The sequence below is a fragment of the Protopterus annectens genome, chromosome 1.part2 (assembly GCF_019279795.1).
Source record: "Protopterus annectens isolate FY-2018-M chromosome 1.part2, PAN1.0, whole genome shotgun sequence".
NCBI lineage: Eukaryota > Metazoa > Chordata > Ceratodontiformes > Protopteridae > Protopterus > Protopterus annectens.
This window is the reverse complement of record NC_056727.1, coordinates 822030260-822049534: the sequence shown is the minus strand read 5'-3', so window position 1 is coordinate 822049534 and position 19275 is coordinate 822030260. Positions and strand designations below refer to the sequence as shown.

Below are 19275 nucleotides of genomic sequence, written 5' to 3'. Positions count from 1 at the left end.
CAGCTCTGGGTTTGACATGGCCTTGTATGTTAAGCAGAGATCGCCTCTGAGTAGACGATATGCGACAGAGTATAGCTGGAGTTTTTTAAGGCGGTCAGCATAGGGCATCTGCTTTAGGCCTGTGATTCTTTTAGTGAGGTATTTCTGAGGCCTTTCCAGTTGTTGCAGATGTCTTGAGAGGTACATACCAAATGGGGCATTGTATTCTATAATGGGTCTAATGAGGGATGAGTACAGTGGGACAATGACCTCCTTTTTTCTGGATGAAAAGTCCTTTGTGATGAGGTGTGCCACATAGAAGGATTTCCTGACTGTTGTGGCGATGTGGTTATCGAAGGTGAGACCATTGTCCACCTGTGTCCCTAAGTCTCTTATCACACTTTCTGTGTTTAGTGTACTGCCACCTATATGGTAATTCATGGATACATGTTTTTTTCCCAAAGGGGATAACAATACATTTCTTGGCATTGAGCTTGAGCCCATGGCTCTGGCACCAAGCATCTGTTTCTGTAAGGCCCTTTTGTAGAGTATCCACATCATTTGGGGATTCAATAATGGCTCCCAGTTTGCAGTCATCTGCAAACTTTGTTAGCCAGAGTCCCTTAGTGTTGACCTGTACTTCAGAGAAGTAGATGCCAAACAAGAGCGCCCCAGGACTGAACCCTGAGGTACTCCACTTGTCACTTGTCTGGAGCTGGATTTGGAGTTGGCTACTTTTACAGTGTGGGTTCTATCAGTAAGCCATTTAGCAACCCATTGGGTGACATAGGGATTAATGCCCAACTTAGTAAGTTTATCTATGATTCCAGAGTGCAGGATGGTCTCAAAGGCCTTGGCAAGGTCTAGATAGGCTGTGTGGACCACCTTACCCTTGTCCATGGCTCTGGAGACTGATTCAAAGAAGTCAGTCAGGTTCAGGAGACAAGATCGGCCCTTCACAAACCCAAACTGGATGGGGTCCAGTGTTTGAAGGTTGCCAATGTCTTTGTTTATAAGTTCCATGATAATACGCTCCATGGCCTTGCAGATAAGGCTTGTCAGACTGATGGGACGGTAGTTTCCAGGATCCAAGGTGGATCCCCCCTTGTGGATTGGGATAACTATAGCTCTGCGCCACTCAGTGGGCACGAAACCTGAGGTGAGGCTATGATTAAACATGACACTTAGGTGAGGTGCCAGTTCATATTGTAGTTCATGTAGTATACATCCCGGGATGTCATCTGGTCCCATGGATGCTGTATTCTTGGCTTTAGAGAGTGCGTTTTGTACCTGTGTGGCCGTTATTACTGGAATTTGGCAATCTTCCGGTATTGCGATGGGCCATTTAGGGGGTGAGAGTGGGGTGAAGTTGGCACTGAATCGATCTGCCAGGATATTGGCAATATCCTTCGGATCAGTATATTTAATGCCATTCTGTTTTAGCTCAGAGCAGATCTGAGCATTGCCATCATATACTGTTTTCTCCCCAACTTCAATCTGAACCTATAAATTTCTTGTTTAACATTCAAACAAAAAACTGTCTTCATAAGTTGCATGATGGACATATAAAAGCATGGCCTTTCTTCCATAAGTCATAATCTGACTGCTCAAAACATTTACAGGGATTTCTCTCTTCAAGAAGGTGCCTCCATAAGAGAGTTTCTCAAAATTCTAAGCCTCATGGCATCAATGATCTCCATGACAGCATGGTCTAGATTCCACATGAGAAAAAATTTAAAGCTTTTTTAAAAATAGTTGGACCCAGCACCTGCTTCCCTTGTTGTTCCAGCTACCAGGAGTGGATTTTAAATAATGAGAGTTACTGTGGTAGAGGGACCTACCTTTCTCCCTCCAGATTCCAGTTTAATCAGTCTACATGGACTTGCCAGATTTTATATGGAGAAGAGTGTACAGGGGAGTTGAAGTGCGGTACCTGAACAAACAAGGGGGTACAAGGTCATACCCTATTTGCTGATTGGCAGTGATGGCCTGGGAGCTAGTCTTACAACATTCTCTCATGCTTCATGCCTCATATTCCCCATCGGAGCAAAACATAGCAGCAGATAGACTAAGCAGTTACAGGACGGACCCTAACAAGTGGAAAGTCAGGACAGAGGTCTGCCTGTATTTGGCCTAGGTGTGGGGAACACTTCAAATAGATCTGTTTGCCTCCTTTCAAAATAAACAGTTGGAAAAATTCTGTTCAAGCCATCCTTGCAGGCATGCTTGGAGTACAGAAGCATTTTCATTCCCTTGGATGGGAATGGTCCTTTATACATTTCCTTCCTTTTCAATGATACCCAAGGTATTTCTGAAGATTCAGAAAGAGCTATTGAAAATCATTGTGGTGACCCCCCCTTTTGGCCCAGGCAAAGTTGGTTCTCTTTTTTAATGAAATTGGCCAAGGGCAATTACCACAAGATTCCTCACACTCTGGATCTGTGTACAGAGTGTCAGGGGGTAACTGGTGCACCTCAGCTTAGAGCAATGCTTTCAAAAAGCCTGGATTATTCTCTTTTGAAACCTTTTAAGCACTTGTTCCACAAATATGTGCAGCAGGTACTAAAGGAGCCAAGACAACTACTACTAAAAATCTTATGTTTACCAGTGGAAGAGGTTTTCTAGGTAGTGCCTAACCAATATCAGAGGTCCTGTTATAGTGTTTACACCTCTGGTTTTGAAATATTTGTATGAGCTGCTCAACAATGGACTAGGTGCTTATCTTACTCATCTATCAAAGTGCATCTTGTAGCCATCTCTGCATGTTTGCCCATGGATCCCCCTGTTTCGTCTCATTTTGTGTTCAAACGGTTTATGGGAAGAGTGCTGCACTTGAGACTCTGTCAAAAGCAAATTCCTCCCCCTTGAAATCTCAATTTTGTTCTTGAAAAATTTACCTTATATCTTTTGGAAGTAGGCTTTCAGACTGATTTGTGGTTCATCACTTGGAAAATAGCTTTACTTATTGCTCTGACATCTGCAAGGTGAATCTTTGAGCTGCAGGTTGTCATGGTGGACCAATCTTATCTGATTTTCCATCAGAACAGGTTTGTTCTATGTACTAATTCTTCTTTCATGCCCAAAGTTGATTCTGAATTTAGCCTTAATTAAGCAATCAATCTTCCAGTTTTCTTTTCAGAACCAAAAAATAAGGGAGAGAAGATTTTGCATACCTTGGATGTACACAGGCAGCTTAGATATCACCTTAACAGAACTAAGCCATTCAGAAGAGCTGCACAGCTGTTTATTTCCTATTCTGGGCCACAGAAAGGTCAGCATGTATCTAAACAAAGGATTGCTCATTGGTTGTCATCTGTTAATGTTTTCATTACTGTCACCATGGTAAATATATTCCAGGGAAGGTTAAAGTATATTCCACCACAGTCTTATCATCTTCAGGAACATTTTGGAAAGGAGTGGGCTCTAGGAGCATTTTAGATGCTGCAAATTGGTCCACTGTTCTTATATTTACAAAGCACTACAGACTGGATTCTTTCTCAAGGTCCAAAGCAGGTTTTTGTGAGGATTGTACTTCAGGGGCTCCTGGATCATTATCCTTCCTCCTCCCTGGTAGGGTAAGCTTTGGGAATCTATCCATATGTCACTGAGGCACTGTGAATGATGAACATAGTTCAGCTGCTTAAGTCCTACTTACCTGTAACAGTAGAAATTTGAATTTCACAGTGCCTCAGTAGCACCATTCACCCACCATTCCTCTAATTTTGTATATAGTTCAGTGGTATCCAACCTTGTGTTGTTGATTGGCTTTGGTTATTTGAGTAGGTGTTTTATGGCCGTAAATTGGTTGGTTGGTTGGTTGGTTGGTTGGTTTCAGGCAATTCTTGCATTTAGTCCTTATTGGTTCATCTACTCAGCACTAAAAGCCTGAATAACTGATTGTTGGTTCACTAGTCAGAGATCTCAGAACTCATGTAGATAGTAACCTAACCTTTAATCAACATGTGTCCAAGGAGGTAAGAAAATCCTTCTGAGTTGATCATCTTGTAAGCAAGGCATGGAATCTAGGTCCAGAGAATTCATCATACCACTGTATTAGGTCTTCATCAGGCCCATCATAGAGTATAATTTTCCCTTCAGTATGTACCTGACCAAACACATACAACAACCAGAGTGTCCACAAAGGTTCTTTATAAAAAGAATACAGAGAGTAAACACAATGTCGTACACTGATCGCCTCAAGCTATGTCTCTTTACTCAGTATTATGCAGACTTCTGAAAGTTGGTCTTTGTCCAGCATGCAAGGCATCCCTGGATCCTGTTTTGATGAATATTTTGCACATCCACAAAACAAACAGCATCAGAATGAGTAGGACATGCTGGAGAGACAGATATGTTTCTCAGAGAATTCCTATTCATTGGAACAGATTAGCCATCCATATGAAGCAGAGTTCCTTCCTGTCCCTATTTAAGCTCAACTTGGACTTTTGGATGGATAATCAGAAATTCACCCATGGTCTTGGTCCTATGTTTGTGATGGACAGAGGCAGTCAGTAAATCACCCACTATTAATCACCTCCTTCCTTTTTGTGAGCATTGGGTTCAATGCAGCACTTTTACATTTTTAACAAGGGCTTTCTTACTGAAGTTGAAAGTGTCTGTCAATCAGTCTATTTTTATCTTAAAATGAGCAAATTAAAACTAGACATTACCTATTTTAAATGGGGATTCATATATGCAATGTAAATGTACTACTTGTTATGCAGTAGAGCACATCATTTGCAGTCATACTTACTGATAAGTATGTCATAGGTAAGTGACTGCACTCAGGAGAGCAAATACAGTAAACATAAAGAACACAGAGAAAACAATTGTGAGTCTAGACAAAGGACATAGTGAGAACTGGCATATTATCACAAATTGTGTTGACTTTTACTCTGCTCCTGTATAGTGAATAATAAGAAAGATACATAATTAATATTGAATACTTGGGATCACTCATAGAGTTTGTGACAAAATGAGGTACTGCCAGCACAGCTAGCTGGACTTTTGTAAATAATTATGTCATTGGTAAATATTGAAATGATTTATACAAGATGCTTGTGTTACAAATGTATTAGAATTGTATGTTCTGTGTGTATATCAAACTGCTTTGTACAGACGTGCATGTTGAAAATGTATTTGTAAAGTGCTGTGTTTGAAATATAGCCACAGTGTGCCTACTGCAGAGAACAGAAATGCTGTAACTGTTTAAATGTATCTGTTCTAACAGAAGAAATTGGAGGGTTAACCTCAGTCCAACAAACTTTAGAAAAATGTCTGAAATTAAAACACTTTATAGGCTAGGCCATAAAGATGCTATCTCATGGGTTTCAAGGCAGCCAGAGACATAATGTCTGTACTAGGAAGCTTTTTATATTGTCTTTGGGGTGAATTAATTGCCACTCTGGAAGAGTGGAAGTGTTTAGTTGTTTTATGACCTCCAGAAACTCAACAGATCTGAGCAAAAGCCCTTGTGTGTGTATTTTTACAGGTAGGTGTTATGTCCTGCCGGCTGCCAGCAATGGGGGTTTGAATGAGAACTCGAAGTCAGATGACCAGAAATGGTGTCATTCTGCAAGCTATCCCAGCAGTAATATTTTAGATATTATTCTGAGAAATCTCTTAGAGTGAGACAGAGCATTCTGTATTCTATCTTGGACCTGACAACAAGTAGAACCACTCACCACATCATCTGCCTTGCTGTACTAGTATGTTACTAGGGAATAGTATAATTATCTTAGATTCAGTCAGGAATATAGTGAAGCTTAGTTTAGATATGTATTTTATTTGTCTGAGCCCATCCTGCAATGTTGTTTTAAATATTTTCTGTGATTCTGGACTCTGATGTCACTGTGAATATATACTTAGTATTTTCTTGTTCTTTTATTATTCATGAATAAATATATTTAAACCTTTTATTGTGGCTGATTTTTGCAGATATATCTGTGTTTTGAGAGTACTTGCATATTTATTTGTTGACACTGTGTGTGCCACTCCTAACCAACTGTTCTTAGTCACACTACCATTTGTATTAATATTAATTTCACTCAGTGTACTGGGTACCCTTGGAAGAGCCTTAAGGTAGCTGGCAGAATGGTTCTGGTGGCAGTGAAAGCTACCTTATAGTCTAGGCAAGAGGGGCATAGCTAGTAAACTTGTGCCAGCCTTTTCCAGGTGTGTGTGTGTGTGTGTGTGTGTGTGTGTGTGTGTGTGTGTGTGTGTGCGCAAATCAAATCTCCAAGAATGTGTGTGTGTCAGCTACTTGGGCAGGGACATGAAGCAATGGTTGTACAGAGAGAGAGTTTTGGAGGACTTGGCTTGGAACCATGTCTAAGGATGCAACTCTATAGTTGTACCAGTGGAGATTTTTATTGGAGCTCTGGAGAAAGAGAGAGGAAGGAACCAGCCGCAAACTGACTGTGGTCTCTGTGTGGTCTTAAGGGAAATTGCACTTGATGCAGAGAACTGCATCTAGAAATACTGTGTGTGTACCTATTATCTTCTCATTGAACCTTCCCCCACAAATGCCAGTGGTGAGGACTGAGGCTCCTTGATTACTGGCTGAGACGTAGGATATTCACGTCACATATTGGTTGGCAGTGGTGGGTCATCACATTACATATTGGGATTCAGGGGTGTGGATATTGAACTTCTGTAGCCTGTAAACAGTGGTAACTAAAGAAAGTGCTTGTACTCTGAAACAGCCACATGGTAGACATTCAGAGTTTCATATCACAATAGTTTTATTGATTTTTTGTTAGCTCAGTTAGTCAGGAAGAGCAGGCAAGGATGTTAGCAGAGCATTATGGTAAGCTGACAAGGAGCCAGTTGGCTGAGATGTGCCAAGCCAAAGGACTGGTGCATGCCAACTTGACTGAAGTGGAAATGATTGCAGCCTTAACCACAACTGCATCACAGACCAGCAACCAGGAAGACAGCCAAACTGGCCTTAGGTATGTACAATTCTCAGAAAATGAACAGTTGAATTAGTCTGTCTGCTGACTCTTCACCAGGGTCATGGAGGTAACAGGGAAGGGAGTAACTGATCCCTAGAAGCAGTAAAGGTCAGTAAATTTCTTCCAGAATTTACAGAGGGGAATAGTTTTATTCATATCTTTGAAAGGGTATGTAAACATTATAATGGACCAAGTGCTCTGTGTACAGTTCCTGACCCCCTTACTCCATGGTAAAGTTGTAACTGCTGTTTCTAAAGTGTCTGATACTGATAGCTTAAATTATAATACATTTAAAATTGTTTATTGCAATGCTTTAAGTTAAGACCTGAAGCTTATAGAAAAAGTTTCTTGAGCATAGATGCAAGACAGATGAAAGTTTGTGTGATTATATTGCTGAGGTAAGCATTTATTTTCATTGGTGAGTGAGTGGGTTGAGGTCACCAATTTTGAAGGGTTGGCAGACCTTTTAGTGAGGGAACAAGCCCTTAGCACTTTGCCTGAGGACATAAGAATCTGGTTGGCAGATAGAGAATGCAACACTGCATATGATTTAGGGGGAAAAAAGCAAGTAGGGCATCACTGCACAGGAAAGAGATACCCAGTGCTGCACATGGGTCTATGAGAACCCATGGTGGGCAGACTAAACTGCCACAAAACAGTCCGCCAGTAACATGGGAAGCCACTAGTTCAGGTACATGGCCAGGAAAAAGGCTTAAATATTTTAAATGTAGCCAGTGGGGCCATGTAGATTATACATGTCCACAGAGGTAAGGTAGGGAACAAAAGGCAGGCAGCAAGGTGAAATAGAATGCCAGTGGTAAGTTGTCTGGAGACAACAAGGGTACCAAACTACCACAAGAGGGTATATCCTATCATAGTAGATGCAAAACAGGCCAGTGCTAAGAGATACAGAGCCTCTGACTTAACCATTTTGAAGCCTGCAATGGTTAAAGAGGAGCACTACTTGCTTTGGCAGTCTACTCCAGTCAAAACTTTAGGAGGGACCATTTTCCAAATATCTTTGGCTAGTGCTCACCTTGAGTGGGAGGGTGGAAAAGGAAGCAAGCAAGTAGGTGTGTTTGAGGATATTCCTGCAGATGCCCTGATGTTGAATGATTTGGATAATACATGCATGCAATTACATATAGTCAGGCTTGGAGACAGCCATGTGGGTCTGGTAGCCCCAGATAGATCAGTTGTTTGCGTGTGTGTGTATGTGTGTGTGTGTGTGTGTGTGTGTGTGTGTGTGTGTGTGTGTGTGTGTGTGTGTGTGTAAATCAAATCTCCAAGAGTGTGTTTGTCAGGTACTTGGGCAAGGACACAAAGCACTGGTTGGACAGAGAGAGTGTTGAGGACTTGGCTTGGAACCCTGGCTAAGGACTCATGTCTATAGCTGTGCCAGTGGGGAGTCTTACTAGGAATCTGGAGAGAGAGAGAGAGAGAGAGAGAGAGAGAGAGAGAGGAACCAGCCCCAGACTGACTATGGTCTCTGTGTCCTCTTAAGGGAAATTGCACTTGATGCAGAGAGGTGCATTTGGAAATACTGTGTATGTACCTGTTATCCTCCCAGTGAACTTCCCCCCATAGGTGCCATTGGTGAAGATTGAGGCTCCTTGATTACTGCCTCAGAGGTGGGGAGAGTGGCCTAATGGTTAAGGTGTTTGCCTTACAAATACAAGGTGCAGGGTTTGAGTCTCACAAGGGATAATTGGCTAGGCTTAAAATGGCTCGCAAGAGCAGTTAGCTTAGTACTAAGCTATGAACCTATGAACCTATATCTATGTCACATATTGTTTGACAGTGGTGGGTAGTCACAGTGCTAAACATTAAATGAGCCGGAAATGTTACAAAAAAGAGAGGGAGAAAAAGAAGAGAGATGAGTTTGGGCTGTTATAAATGCAGAGATACTGTGGAGACAGCTTAAACGGACACACACAGCTTGTCTATAGAAAGCTCCTTTCTGGGCATACTGCAAGACTAACCAATGCAGATTAGCTGGATGGAAATTAGTTGGGGCATGCATTTTCTTATTAGAGTGAGGCACCTGAAAATCCCACAATCAAATTTTCTGCAATTTCGCAATCTTCAACATGCTCTCTACAGAAAAGTTGTAACTCTTAAATAAGTTGCAATAAATACTTTTGCTAAAATTACAGACAAGATAGACAGTATTTATATATTCAAGTAATCTAAGGAAGGATGGCAATGGTTTAACAAAATGCTGCAGCTCATCATAAAGGAGAAGTCCTTTTCAAGTGATTTATTCCAAGCCTGGTTTCTTCACTCTTATCTGTATAATTGTGATCACTCGAATCCCGAGTTGAAACAGTTAGTCATAGAACTTTTAATTGACAGAGAAAATTAAACAACAGGTATGAAAAGACATGAATATCTTCTCTTTCGTCTTGATGAGACGGTGACCCACAATGTTTTTTTTTTCTGTATGGCTGAACATTTAGATAACTTGGCTGTTAACAGCAGTGGAGCTGAGTTCAGTGATTCCATGCAGGTTTTAAGTGACTTAATGGCAGCATGGTTATAACACACAAAGAAACACATTTTCTTGAGGGTTGTGCCTTTACCACATTTTTCCCAATGCATGTTTTTTTAAATGATTTTAGAACCTATTAATTCAGATCCTTCATCTTGAGCAGGCTACAAAGAAAACCTAATTACTAATTAGATTTAATTGGCGTTGAATGTTTTAATTGTTTAATGATTTGTAATTTATTTTAGTGGTTATTGGTTAATGGTTAAGTATATTTATGGAAGGTTTCTCTTATATTGCTTTTACTCCTCGAAGGCATTTTGCCAAGGCACTAGAGGGATAAACTGCTTTATTTGGATATGTGGTGGTTGTTTTTCTTCGTTGGATTTGCTACTCGGTAGTTTTTGTGATGTTTTTGAAATTGTGTTTGTAGTGATCTGAAAATGATTTGTGAAGCACTTGTATAACTGTATTTTTATCAGAAGAAATTTTTACACCATAAATATGTTTAATATCAGGTATGTAAATGAAAATAAAGCAGTAACATCTATCTTAATATTCTGTTTTATGTATTTATTTATGTATACTTTGTTGACTGGGTTAGCCCCACTAGACTAATGGCTTTTTTTTTCAGGAGAGACCCAAGATGGTATTTAGGAAATAGTTTTGAATATTGGGATTCACAATGCTGACTCCCTGTCTGTGGAGACTGAATGACCAAAAATTTGGACTTCAGTTTACTAAGTGTGAAATTGACATTTCTAAGAATATTCCCTTTTTTGAGGTGCAGTGCTGTCAGAGCTGGTATACATTTGGGGGTGCAGGGAAGGCTTGCCTCTTGCAAAAGAAGAGTGGTGTTTGTTATTTGCTCTTCTGTTATATTTTTAGACCTTTTTTCTGCATTTTGGAACTCATCATTGCAAGTCACAAAATTTCAGTAGGGGCCAGTATTCATACTGACTAGTGGAAATCTAGACAGGGCACCAGGGAACTTGCTCTACTGCCTTTTCAGCATGTTGCATGGGATCTTTTACACCCACCTGAGTTACCACCAGTTCAGGCAGATAGGACCTCAGCATAACATTGTAGTCATCTTTCAGTGCAATAAGCACTGAGTCAATGAATGCGCATTGTGTTTAATAATACAGGTGATATAACTGAAGAAAATTGTTTTCATAATAGTGGTGTAAAGTTAACATAGTTTTTCATGTTGAATTATTTACAGGAGAAAGTGTTGAAGAGAATGCTAATGTAGTGGTCAGACTCCTCATTCGTCGACCTGAGTGCTTTGGACCAGCATTGAGAGGAGAAGGAGGAAATGGTCTTCTTGCAGCGATGGAGGAAGCCATCAAAATTTCTGAAGATCCTGCCATGGATGGGCCTTCACCAACTGTTGAATCAGTTAGAAGTCTGTGAGTTCAAGCATATGTATATTTAAAATTTCATGATATTGTTTCTTTTAAAATTTAATGTGTCACCAAAGGTACAGAGTTTTATTTTTGCAATACTTTTTTTCAGGATCAAATTTCTAGAATGTAACAAACTATCTTACTATTAAAGATTAGAACAAAATAAAATATAAATGATCATAAGGTTACATTTTATAAATGTCATAAAATTTTTATCCCAAATAAAAGAGAGTACTAGTTTCCAAAATGTTTATAAAAAAAACTTACTTGGTTAGGATTAAAATTTAGATCCACTTTGAAACCAGTGCCCACCAAGAAAGCTGTCTTTTGAGTTAAAACATTTACCATTGCAAGGCCATAAAACAGAAGATAATTTCCCATCTTTACAGATAGCTAAATAATCCTCAAACTTTCATGCAGCCTTTCACTAAAAAGTAAAACAACTGAGTTGGGATATATATTGCCCACAGACTCCTGAAGAAGCAAGGACCCAGGTCATGTAGGGTTTTATACCTGCACTTATAACACCTAATACTCAGTCATACTTACTAAAGCATCAACTACTTGGCAGAATTTGGAAATGGTACCTGAAGAGAAGAATAAAAAAGTCTGATAAAAATAAAATTGAATAAAATCTTCAGTAATATTGTACATAACTCATAAAACCATGAAAGCAGGGAAAAGCAGTTAACACAGTACAATGACAAAATGATTGACTTCAACAATTGGCTAAGCTTCTGGTGTCATTCTAAGGGGATCCAGTATTTGTCTGCATGGGACAACATGATCAACAGTCCACGTTGCTTTGCCAGAGATGGCCTGCACCTGTCGCCCTTAGGATTCCGGTTACTGGCTAAGGCTCTTGCCACCCCTATAGTGCCTTTTTTAGGCAAGGTTCAAATGACAAATTCACCACCAAAACAGGTACAAGCAAGCAAAATCTGAGGGTAATGCTACTCAATGCTAGAAGTCTAAACCTCAAAATGCACTCACTCGAGGCACTCCTTAAAATGGAGAACATTGACATCTGTGCAGTGACAGAGATCTGGTTCAAAGCTCCAGAGAGCACCCCTGCATTACCAGGCTTCAATTCATATGACACCTTTCGGCCACCTAACCCAGAAAGAAGCACTAAAGGCAGAGGCGTGTCCATATTCATTAAGGATATCCACACCTCCAGGCTAGTTGCACAGCATAATGCATCCGAGATTATCCAAGTGCAACTAACTCTGGGCAAGACCGCAATCCAAATTGTAGCTTGCTACAGACCCACCACCATGCCCCAGGATTCACACTCCTCATTTCTTGATACACTGGAAAGTATTCGGGTACAACCCAACACCCTAATAATGGGCTATTTCAACTACCCCACCATTAACTGGGAAAACTACTCATGTACCAACTCTTTTGCTCAATGTTTTCTAGAATTCATAAATTCCAACGCCTTGGATCAACTTATTCACACCCCCACCAGGGGCAGCAATATCCTAGACCTGGTCATTATCAACATGGGAAACCGGTGTTCCACACCAGAGGTCAATTCCTCGTTGGTCAGATCCGACCACAAGCTAATCAGCCTAGACATCCACATACCACCCCCAGCCTCAGTTAGGGAAACCATTGTAAAAAACTTCTCCAAAGCCAAGTTCACACTTCTTAAGACAGAAGTGGCAAACTTCATGACACCCATGCAGATGGACAATAGAGGTATGACTGCCGAATACTACACAAATGCACTTTATAAGCACTTACACGAGTGCATGGATCATGCTATCCCTATCCTCCAAAAAAAGGAAGCCAATCTGGTGGTCCTCTGCCATAAACAAACTCTACAACAGAAGAAAGAAACTGTTGCAAAAAAGAGTAAAATCTCAAGACTGGAGGAACTCCTTGGTCAACCTCAGTAAGAAGCTGAGATCCCTCATAAAATCCTCCAAAGCTAGTTATGAAAAAAAAAATTGCCACTGACTCTAAAGACAACCACAAAGCATTCTATAGCTATGTCAAGAATCTAAATGGGAACACTCAGATCTGCTCTGAGTTACAGCACAATGGCACTAAATATACAGAACCAACTGATATTGCCAACATCCTAGCAGATAGGTTCAGTGCTAACTTTACCCCCCCACTCACCCCCTAGAGGGCCCATCTCTATACCGGAAGAATGCAAAGTTCTTATAATCATGGCTGCACAGGTAAAAAACACACTCTCCAAAGCCAAGAACACAGCATCCATGGGACCTGACAATATCCCAGGCTGTGTTCTCCACGAACTACAGAATGAACTGGCACCCTACCTAAGTACCATGTTCAATCATTGCCTCACCTCAGGCTTTGTACCCACTGAATGGTGCACAGTGACGGTTATCCCACTCCACAAAGGGGAGCCACGACGGATCCCAGGAACTACCGCCCCATTAGCCTGACGAGCCTGGTCTGCAAGGCCATGGAACGTATCATCGTGGAACTCATAAACAAAGACATTGGTAATCTCCAAACTCTGGACCCTACCCAGTTTGGATTTGTAAAAGGCAGATCATGCCTCCTAAACCTGATTGACTTCTTTGAAGCAGTCACCAAAGCCATAGATGAGGGTAAAATGGTTCACACAGCTTATCTAGATCTTGCCAAGGCTTTCAACACCATCCCCCACTCTGGAATTATAGATAAGCTCACTAAACTAGGTATAAATCCCTATGTCACAAGATGGGTTGCCACCTTGCTCACGGACAGAACCCCACACTGTGAAAGTAGCGGATTCCAAATTTGACATCAGACCAGTGACAAGTGGAGTACCACAGGGTTCAGTCCTGGGTCCTCTCCTGTTTGGTATCTACTTCTCTGAAGTACAGGCTAACACAGAAGGTCTTTGGCTAAAGAAGTTTGCAGATGACTGCCAACTAGAGCCATAATCAAAACTCCTAACGATGTGGACAAACTACAAAAGGGCCTCACTGAGACAGATACCTGGTGTCAAAGCCATGGCCTGAAGCTCAATGCCAAAAAGTGTATTGTCATCCCCTTTGGCAAAAACTCTGTACCCATGAACTACCACATAGCTGTAGTCTACTTAATGCTGAAAATTTGATAAGAGACCTTGGGACACAGGTGGACAGTAGTCTCTCCTTTGATAATCACATTGCCACAGTGGTCAGGAAATCCTTCTAAGTGGCTCATCTCATCACAAAAGGATTCTCATCCAGAAAAAAGAGGTCATTGTTCCCCTCTACTCATCACTCATTAGACCCATTATAGAGTACAACGCCCCTTTTGGTATGTACCTCACAATACATCTACAACAACTGGAAAGACCACAGAAATACCTCACAAAGAGGATTACTGGCCTCAAACAGATGCCCTATGCAGACTGTCTTAAAAAACTACAGCTTTACTCCATCACATATCGCCTACTCAGGGGCGATCTCTGCCTAACATACAAAGCTATGTCAAACCCAGAGCTGTTGGACATGCTCCACTTAAAAAAATCTCAGCCCTTCCGAGCTACACGCTCTAGGGACCTAAACCTTGTCACCACAATAAACAGAACATGCTGGAGGGATAGATTCCTGTCCCTGAGACTTCCCATACTCTGGAACAAACTACCTATCTATGTCAAACAGAGCTCCTCATTAGCACTCTTCAAGAAAAATCTTGATGATTGGATGGGAAATGGGAAATTCACCCCGGGGATCACTTCTGTGGCTCTGCTCGACAGGGGCACAGGAAAATAAATTTCTTGAGTGGCGAAAGCCAGGGTACATTTTTTGGCTAGGCTTGTATGGGCCCTAGGGCCGATAGCCTAGTACCTACCTATGAACCTATGAACCTATGAACATTATTTGGCTGTAAAAGCAGCCAGAAGTTTTTTGTCTGTAGAATCAGGCTGTCTATACTGTATCCAGTTTATCTATTTGGATCTACAATGGGACAAGAGTCTTCCAACCTAGTAGAGGCGAGAGTTGAGGTTTAGGGAGAGGGCCAGTCTACATATTCTTTAGACTTCCCTATCCCCACCCCATCAGCAGTTTGAATGCTCTAGTCTGTCTGCTTCTGGGAGGTACATGCACACTATTGCAAATGCATAACCTCTAGTCTAAACAGTACACTATTGTGCCAGTGTGGAATCCTTGCTGTGGCTGATGCACCTACACTCCTGCAGGTATCACCAGTGCAGTGAGCAGAGTGGCCTTCGTCCCCTTGGGATGCCTGAGGTAGTGCTACTGTTTAGTCTGACCCTCCCCTGCCCAGTATCTACAATGTTTGTGCTACTAATTGAGCATTGTTCATCTCAGGTGCAGTCAGAGCTTATCCCTCTGCACCTTGGAGTCCAATAACCAGATGATTTCTGGTGTTGAAGCATGACTTTACTACAGAAACAAAGCAGCAAATAGTTCAAAATATCATCCATTGACCAGTGTGAAACAGTGACTACCAAAAACAACCTTAGCAGGACACATTCTTGAAGCATCTCTATCAAATACAAGAAAAAAAAAGTATGATGTGGATAATTATGAACTAGTGCAGTAAAATGCACTATAGGCATAAGAACATCATTTATTTATTTATTTATTTAAGTTTGATGACTGGGGAAGTCCACTGGGCCAAGAAGAGCCCATTTTCAGTGGAGGCCCGGGGAGAAAAGCTCCACAATAATTGCAAGTTACATTTCACATGTTACAAAAGGACATAGTTCATACAGCTAATTAGACATTTACAGTTAAGTTCCATGATATTGCAATTGGCTTGTCACAATGTTACAGAAATGAAGGACATAATTCAATACAGAAATTTCAACATTTACATAAAGTGAATATATTTATTATAAACTCAACTGTAAGTTTAACATTTCAAAATATATAGCTACTAGCTATTAATAGGTTAGGAAAATATTATGCATGGAGAGGGAAATAATATATTTGAGATAGGAGAGTATAGTACAATAGATATTACAGAGAAAATTAGTTTTTGGTAGGGGAGGGATTGTTTTGTATGGGGTTAAGTAATATTAGATGCAGTTAGAGGAGTTAGTGCAAGGTGGAATGGGGGGGGGGTTAAGTTGGAGCATGGCAAGGGCATTCCCATTTGGAAGAAAGATGACAGAGTAGCTAAGATTTGAAATGTGTATGGTTAGGTAGGTTGAGTAGGTGTGTGGGGAGAGAGTTCCACTGTTTAGCTAAGGAGTGGGACAGCAGTAGATGCAGATCATGCCAGTTGAAAATCTTATACATTCATAGATAAGTACTAGGCTAGCTGCTCTTGTGGGCCATTTTAAGCCCAGCCAGTTTCCCTTTTTGTGCTTGAAATCCCCTTACCCATCCCATAATCAATAATTATATATTACCCCTAATGAGAACAAATGGGATCATACCGTAGATAATCTGATGAACCCATGCATGAGATATGCATGTATACTGCTTTTTATCACATTGATGAGATGTAGCAAGATGGTATAATTATATAAATGATGGTTTGAGCAGCAGAACTTAGATAATGATTTATTTTTATAAGCATCACAGGTTTCTGTCATTTTAGGGCATGTTGTATGTGCAGCAATTTTTATGCGCACATTTATGTACCTTTACCTATGAGCATTAAGTAAAACAAAACATGAGCCATAATTTGACTAATGTTTGCTATGGCCATATTATACAATTAATGTGAGAAAGGAAACAGGTCAATGTGACGAATGCACCACTGATGGATCTTCAATTTACAAAGCAAAAGGCAAAAAAAGTAGCTCCTAAGTAAATGAAATACAAATGGGTTTAGCCGGCATGATGAATTCTTATACTGCCCAAAATGGTGGTATGGAGAGATTGGCCAGTGTTTTAAGGGATAAATTAATAACAAATAGTGCTTGTGTATCATGGAAAGAACTATATTTGTAGATGCATGAAAATCCCTTTACCTTTCATATTTTTCACAATGTGTACTAATGTCAAGATTGATGGAAATTTCAATTCTTTTTGGTGTGAGAACTTTTTGCTCTATACTCTGAGTGTTGCAGTTGAATTTAAGCTAAAAACAAGAGTATACAGACGCATACTGCAATAACAAATTAGCTAGTAATATCAGGCATTTGAATGAAAATAGGCGGACCTTTATTTAAAAAAAATGTTAAACTATACTGTACAGATACTGGTATCAGAGATTACAAAAAGTGTATGCCTCAATGAATCCAATGAGTGTGGAAACTTGTAGCATGTCATAAATCTTTTTTAACACCTTTATTGAATGATCACTTAAGATACATACATTAAGAGAAAAGAAAACAAACCATATTACATTTTTTCTTTTACATACATTATGCATCACATATCTTTTCTTTCTTTCTTTATAACTATCATCAGTCCAGCATTACATCATTTGCTCAGATTTTGCCTTCTGTTAAACTTCATTCCTCCTCCTTTTCCTCCTGAACATTCTTCTGCAAACATTTCCACAATTTTCATTTATTTGTATGTAATTTGCTCCTTTCTTTTCAAAAAATCACTATTCCATTTCTTTAGTCCCTTCTATAATGTTCAGTATTTCAAATACAGTTGGTTTAGACTTTGATTTCCTTTTTCTAGTAATGGCTTTTTTTTGTCAGCGAATGCAATTAAACTTAACAAAGCATTGCTATGTCTAGTAAATTCAGATCTTGTGTCCCATATCAAAAGAATCATTTCCTTAGTTACGACCACTGGCTCACCCAGTATTTCTGAAATAATAATAGTGTACATAACTCATAAAACCATGAAAGCAGGGAAAAGCAGTTAAGTTGTAATGAATTTTTAAAATTTTCCAATTCATTATACTCCCAAAATATATGTTCCCAGTTACCTCTTTCTTCCTCATTGCACCTCCAACATTTGCTATCTACCTGAGGAAAATTTTTAGTCTGTATGGGGTATAAAATAGTTATATAAATACTTCCAAACAAAAATCCTAAACCTTCTGGACTTTGTTGCATACTTGGGAGCCATACATATGTCCTTCCATTATGTCTTTGTAAATTGCTTTTCTAGTCTCTGTTCCCAATCTTTTCTAACCTCCCTTATTGGTTTTTATAGTTTTTGTGTAGTATGTTATATGCCCTACTAATTGTCCCTTTTTCAACAGCAACTTCTGTTCTAAATTAAACTAAAACCTCTACTACAGTAGGTTTTTCATTTAGGATTCTCCTATCCGTATTTCTTTGCTTATACTCTGATATCAATCACTGGAAGGGAAGGCAGTCTCTGACCTGCACTCCAAACAACTTTGTGACCTTATCTCATTCCATTGTCTTTCCTTCCCTTGGTATTTGTTCCCAATACCTTGGTTTGTTTGCTAGTTTTCTCCATTAAATTTCAGACCCTTCTTGTTTATTGTTTTACACTCCTGTTTGTAGTCATCTCTATTGGCAAAATCTCATTTCTCCATTTTTATGTTGGATTAGTTCTTAGAGTACTTTCTGCTAATTTATGAATATTATATTCTGTATGGTTGTTATTGTTCTCTTAAAGGATCTGCATCCAAAATCCCACTTTCTTCTTACCTCTTGACTCCCCCCACCCCCCAGTTCATCATCCCTCTCTACATTGAATTATAACCTTCTGCTTGTGTTTTATATATAACCTTTTTTAAATAAGAATTTGTATTGATTATTTTACCTTTTTTTAAAGAAAAGAACAGATAATAGCATTTACCTGTCTTGGTCTTAGTAGGACCTGTTACTGATCACTCTCGCTGGATAACAGCAGCCTACTTAGCTTATATCTATACCTTGTACTAACTATATACAATATTTACAAGCTGTTGTCACCTCTAATAATTTACTGAGTAGCACTTTAATGTCCTCATAAACTAATACTTAATAAAGACTGTCTTAATAAGTTTTTTATATTCCCTTTTGTTTAACGAAGTAGCGATAACTTATCCCCATACTATTTTTAGTATCTATCTTAATACATCTAGAACAGTTTTCCAATATTTCTGATAATAGGTTAATTTTTTTTTTACTTTTAGTAATTAATTTCCTAGCTGATACATATTTCGTAGCCAAATATTTGTATTCTTCCCATGTAATTTTAGATCTGGCTAGCCAGTTTTGAGCTATGTACGATTTTAACATGGCACATAGCGTTATTATGATGTGTTTATATGTGCAATTTATGGGGAATATATGCAAAATTGCAATTTCCCACAACAAGGTGGATTTAGTATACCCATTTTTTTCTAATTTAGATCTTAAAGAACACCATAATTTATAAACATTTTTGAAGCTCCAGGAAATATGTAAGGTGTCAGCTATGCTATTAGGGCATATAGGACAGAAAGGTAAAAGGGTGGGGTTGATTTTTTTCAAAAAAGAAGGTGTGTGGTATGCATTGTCGTTAATCGTAATTTGGGTGCAAATTCATTTTTTAAAAGGGGGTAATTTCATAGTTAATTCAATTACGGCATTTTTTGATTGAGT

At 39.5% G+C, this 19275-nt stretch overlaps 1 protein-coding gene across 1 annotated transcript in view; it reads left to right on the top strand.

Moving 5' to 3' along the window:
* Nucleotides 1–19275, top strand: part of RYR2 (ryanodine receptor 2) — a 6224161-nt gene that overhangs the window by 3594692 nt on the left and 2610194 nt on the right. Inside the window, exon 46 of the mRNA XM_044059048.1 lies at nucleotides 10649–10835. Within this exon, the coding sequence (XP_043914983.1) occupies nucleotides 10649–10835 (187 nt within the window). The remainder of the gene's footprint in view (nucleotides 1–10648; nucleotides 10836–19275) is intronic.